The following is a 5357-nucleotide window of genomic DNA, read 5'->3' as shown; positions in this document are numbered from 1 at the left end:
GCCTGAAAAGAAGATGGCCTCGTGACCTTATATTGTAAACTGTTTTTAGAGTTCTACTACTGGGTAGTTTCTCTACATTCTGTATCATATCATTATGTCATTATGATCAAATTTACTGGTTGTATTTTTTATACAGTTGTAAATATCAATAAATAAATAAATAAAAATAAACTTATTTTTCTATTTAAAAAAATATTATATAATTTATTATTGTCACCACATCGGGCACTTTGGTGTCGATTACTTTTCAGTCCAATTTAAAAAAAAAGAGTTCCATTAAAATTAGCACAGCCTCCGCTTGTAATATTGCAACATTTCTTTATCTTCCTAATGATTATTTTTGAAATAAAAATAATTGAAGAAACGGTGGCATGTTCAAATAAAATATGCTGTACCACTTAATAAAACCTTTAATTTTTAGAGAGCTAATGATATTTTGGAAAAATTAATATTCTTGAAGGTAAACAATTTCACAATATCATAATATTTTAATTAACTCTTAAAAAATGTTTGCTTAATATCCTTATTAAAATAAATAGCTGAGCTTATAGTTTTATGTGCAACCATACTGAGCAGTCCCCATAGTGATTCATTTTTTTTATTGTATCGTTAGTTAATTGTTAAAAGTTAATTATGAGCTGTAGACCTTACAAACTGATAGCGCTAGTATAAATCGCTCTTATAGTTAGATATTAGTGATAGGTTCAGTATTAATTTCACAAACTTCATAAATGTGTGTGTTTGTTTATACGTATTATTCATTCCGCATTTAGCTTGTTGGTGGTCTATATTTAAATAAATTAATATCTGCTCTAGTTATGATTGAAATGGTGTTAGTTTTATGTTAATTTGCTTTGCTTTTTGACATACCAATATTGAATAAGAAGGTATTCCCAGTGTGTTCTAAATTTCGTTTCGCTCTAGGCATCTAATGGTTGAGTCATTAGCTTTTTTAGGTGAAACAGTCGCAGATTGTCCCCGAGTAACAAATGAAGGTTAGCTTTACGTAACTAATAGGGCCCGTGTGAAGCTGCCTAGGTGGGAAGCTAGAGCGGGGGGGAAAGAGGGGGGACTGCGGTCAGTCTTAGACCAGCAGACGATAACGAAATGGTCAAGCGAGAGGGTCTCATGTCCACGCTACGCTCCATCGTCTCCAACATGACGGTGGAGCCGATGCTCTTTACCTACATCCTCGGAAGCGTAGTCGCTGGCTTGGCCACTCAGAACCTTAATCTCGAAAAAGCTTGCCGGGTCAACCTCAACTATAGTGACCAAGTCTGTTCGGCCCTTGACCGCAGAGATACGGCAAACTACACCACAGAAGAGCAGACGATTCAAAAACTTGTGGCTTCGATGTCTATCTGGAAAACTCTGGTACAGTCTTCAATTCCAGCAGTCCTTATCCTCTTCTTTGGCTCTTGGTCAGATCGTCGGGGCCGAAGGAGACCTTGCATGTTAGTACCTATGGTCGGCGAGATCCTGACACATACAGGACTGATCATATGCACCTATTATTTCTACGAACTCCCGATGGAGGTAGCAGGATTTACGGAAGCTATTTTCCCCGCCATCACCGGAGGCTGGATGACGATGGTTATGGCCATTTTCTCGTACATCGCAGACAGGACCTCCGTTGAAGACAGGACCTGGAGGGTAGCAATAGTCAGCGGGTGTACATCATTCAGTGTGCCGATCGGAATGGCCCTCTCGGGTATCCTCTACAGGAATATCGGTTTTTACGGGGTGTTCTCACTTTCGGCTTCGCTTTCGTCGTTTAGCATCTTGTATTGCCTATTCGTTCTCCCAGAGGATAGGAAGCCAACAAAGAAGCAGGCTCAACTAGAACAGAAACTGGGATTTTTCGGTTTCTTGAAAGACTTTTTCAACCCAGGTCATCTTAAGGATACGATCACCTTCGTCTTCAAGAAAGGCGCCCACAATAGAAGAATGAGAGTCTCACTTCTTATGCTCGCTGTCATTGTGATCTTCGGACCGTTACATGGTACGTTTTTTTTACCTTTTTATTTGTATTATTCATATATATAATACAACAGTTGTATACAAATTAAGGATTTAAATATTATATAGCTAATAGCTTAATCAACATGAGCCTAACATTGAACCCTAACTTCAAATTCTCATCTCAATATAAATTGAATGTTTCGCTCGTTACTAATTATGAATCCACCATTGGACCTGTCTTTGAATCAAGGCTAAGTAGATTTTCAACAACTTTTCCTTCAACAAATTTACTCATAAAACTGTATTTTCCATAAGATTACATTATAACTTGTTATAGTGCTGAATTTCGGAAACTAATAAACTGACAGAGCTGCGGTAGAGCTCAAATTGTGGCCAATTTAATCAATTTAAAATTATTTAACGTTTAGTTAATTTTTCCACCCTAAATTTCCAATTACTAGTGAAAAACAAAGAAAAAAGGACTAAAATTCAGTGTTTTCTTTTAATGTACCAAGTCGCATGCGTAAATTTTGTTTGATCACTTCGGATTCAGTACCTCGTAAAATTAAAGGAAATATAATTAAACTGACTTCTGGATTTTTTTGTAGCACAAGTCAGTTTTTAAAAATCGTTTTTCTAGAGTGCTATTATATCTAGTTTTAGCTAATAATATAATCTTCATCTGAACTGCTTTAGTTTGAAGCAGACTCAAAAAGTTCTCTTTTTCTATGATATTCAGGTTATCATATTAGAAATCTATAGGGGAAAAAAACCTTAAATAATATCCCACTCTAATTTTCTGCGGAAGTAAGCCTATTTTTGAAACAGCTGACAAATTGCGCTTGGCGATCGCAACTAGTTCATTTAATATTCATATTAGGAAGTAAATAATATATATATATATATTTATCACCCACAGTTTTTGAATGTATAGAAATAGTAGTTCAATATATTATTATTGTAAGAACTAGAGATTTTTTTTTACTTAAGTCTTCCATTAAAAACACCTAGAGTGGGAGTTTCAAGAGTCATCGAATCCACAACGTTTTGAACCAATTACTCAAGTCCTCTCCTCAACTATCATGTCCTAATAAATTGAATTTATTAAAACAAAACCAAACAAAAAAAAAATCACACACATGTATATTTTTCCTTTATCTAGAAAAACCGAAAAACAATTTATTCCATTTTTATTTCCCTTTATTAACACTAGAACCGGTAATTTCAAGCAATTGAAACCATATTTCCAAAAGCTTTTAAGTTTTAAAGAAAAAATACTATTTATTCCATTTTTGCTTTCTCTCATATGAAAGAAAGAATTACTTTTAAAAAAATGCAAAAAATCGTAACCTAGTTGTTTAAATAACCGGTTATTTTGAGCAGTTAAAACCTCCTGATTAAACAGAAATAACAGATAACCACCATTATTATATTTTTCCGATAACGCCATCCTTCCTGATCACTAATAGAGGCATTTGATAAATTCTTTTTATTTTGTTCATAATAATTTATAAGTTAATAACTCTAATCTTTATCGAGGCTAATGTGTAAAGCTGAAGAGAATGCTCTTGGCTATCACGTCCATATGAATTGATTTTCTCAACAAAAATTCAATATTTGTTTATTATAATTTAAATATTTATAATTTTAGTCCATACCATTCCAATTTCAAAAATTCATTTTGAGTTAGATAAAACGTTTACTGTCCAGTCGATTACGTGTCCATAATCGTTGGTATGACAGCTTTATACCTGTGGAAGCTAAATCACTGCACACACTTTTATAATAAATTTTAAATTATTGTTTGCGCAAGGTTCCACACTTAAATTAAACCAGCGCCCCCTCGCCCTCCCTCCCCCCCCCCAATGAACCTGATAAAAACTCAGAAACGACGTGCCAGCACACGAATTTAGGAAAAAAGTTTTAGTGATGTGAAGCAATGTGTGCCCCAGCACATTATAAAGTTCGAAGAATGCCCACTACAACAAAAAATACAAGTCAAAAACTCCTTAAAATGTAGGCCACTACAGAAGAAGGAAACAGTGCAGAACCAGAATATATATTCATACTAAAAACCTTAAATGAAATCCAGAAATAGGGGTTATGAAGAAAAAAAAAATTGTTTGAATATCTAGTATTATCGCAAATAAAATCGGAGAGTAAGGCAAAAAAAATGGTTGGTAATCATTAGAAATCAGGCTTTATTGTCACCTAGACAAATTTATTGTTGAGACTGCTCGTTATAATTTCAGCCAGAAATGATACAAATTTTTATAGGTTTTTATTTATAAGGTTATTTAAGGGATTTAATGACCTTGGTAACAGGTTATTATTATCTCTACTGTAATTTTATCTAATTACGTTTATGCAGCTTTGAATTGCTGCAATCTGTTTCCTATATTTTTTGCTGAAAGGAAGTGGAGTAGATAAACAAATATTATATTTATTATTTTTTCCGCATACTCTTCACAGCCATCAAACTAAAGTAACTTCCGTCCAAGTGAGGTTTTTTTTTTTCTTCTCTTTGTTATCCCAAAATCTCGGATATTATTCAGTTAATTAAATACATCTGGTCAATTGGTAAAATTTGTACTTTTCATATATAATCCGAAATTAACAACAATGAAACCGCAATTTTACTTTGGAGCCGACATATTTATGGTATATCTGGGCACCCCTTTTACTTGGACAATTCTTCTTCTTGAAAGGGGGTGGAAAGGCATTTTCAGAAAAATCCCTTACTTTAACTGATGCGTGAAGGAAACTGGATGCATGAAAGGGGAATTTCACAGACGCCATGCTACCTAACCCGTCACAGGCAGTAAAACTTAATAAATTACTAATCAATATCATAAAACTGCTATATTTTACTTTTATATTTATTGTATAATACAATCAGATTTTCTTTTAGTAAATAATTTTATTAGTGGATTAATGCCACTAGATGGTATCATGCCTTATGAATATCATGAATCCGATTTTATTTAAAATCGCATTCAGTACTGGTCCTATCCTATCCATCAGAGCTATAAAACAAAACATCTTTCTCCTTTAATCACTATACACGATTGCAGATGGACACATACCCTTGTACCAATTCATTATTAAAATAGCTCAAGTGAATAGCTATATAATATACTCAAGAAATAAATAAACTCACTTGCTTAAAACAATTCGTTGAAGCAATTCAGTGCTGTAATCTTACTTGGAAAATATTGTTTTCATTAAACTTCAGTTAGAAACTAACCTTCGTTTATTAATTTCATGCAAGACTTATACTTGAAAGTTTATGGTAATCGACCGTTTAAAAGATTAACTTTAAACTATTTATGATCAAAACAAGAAATATTCGTCCTTCAGCTGAGTTGTGGATTGCAACTGACTATATATATATA

General features: G+C 33.4%; 1 protein-coding gene across 1 annotated transcript in view; it reads left to right on the top strand.

Moving 5' to 3' along the window:
• The first annotated feature begins 1089 nt into the window (after positions 1-1089).
• Positions 1090-5357, top strand: part of LOC136795234 (proton-coupled folate transporter-like) — a 5498-nt gene continuing 1230 nt past the window's right edge. The window contains 1 exon segment of the mRNA XM_067045153.1: positions 1090-2002. Coding sequence (XP_066901254.1) covers positions 1108-2002 — 895 coding nt within the window. The 5' untranslated portion in view covers positions 1090-1107.

Source organism: Halyomorpha halys, unplaced genomic scaffold (assembly GCF_000696795.3).
Source record: "Halyomorpha halys isolate HHAL.00 unplaced genomic scaffold, Hhal_1.1 Scaffold50.1, whole genome shotgun sequence".
NCBI lineage: Eukaryota > Metazoa > Arthropoda > Insecta > Hemiptera > Pentatomidae > Halyomorpha > Halyomorpha halys.
The sequence above is the reverse complement of the archived record's forward strand: the minus strand, read 5'-3'. Positions and strand labels throughout refer to the sequence as shown.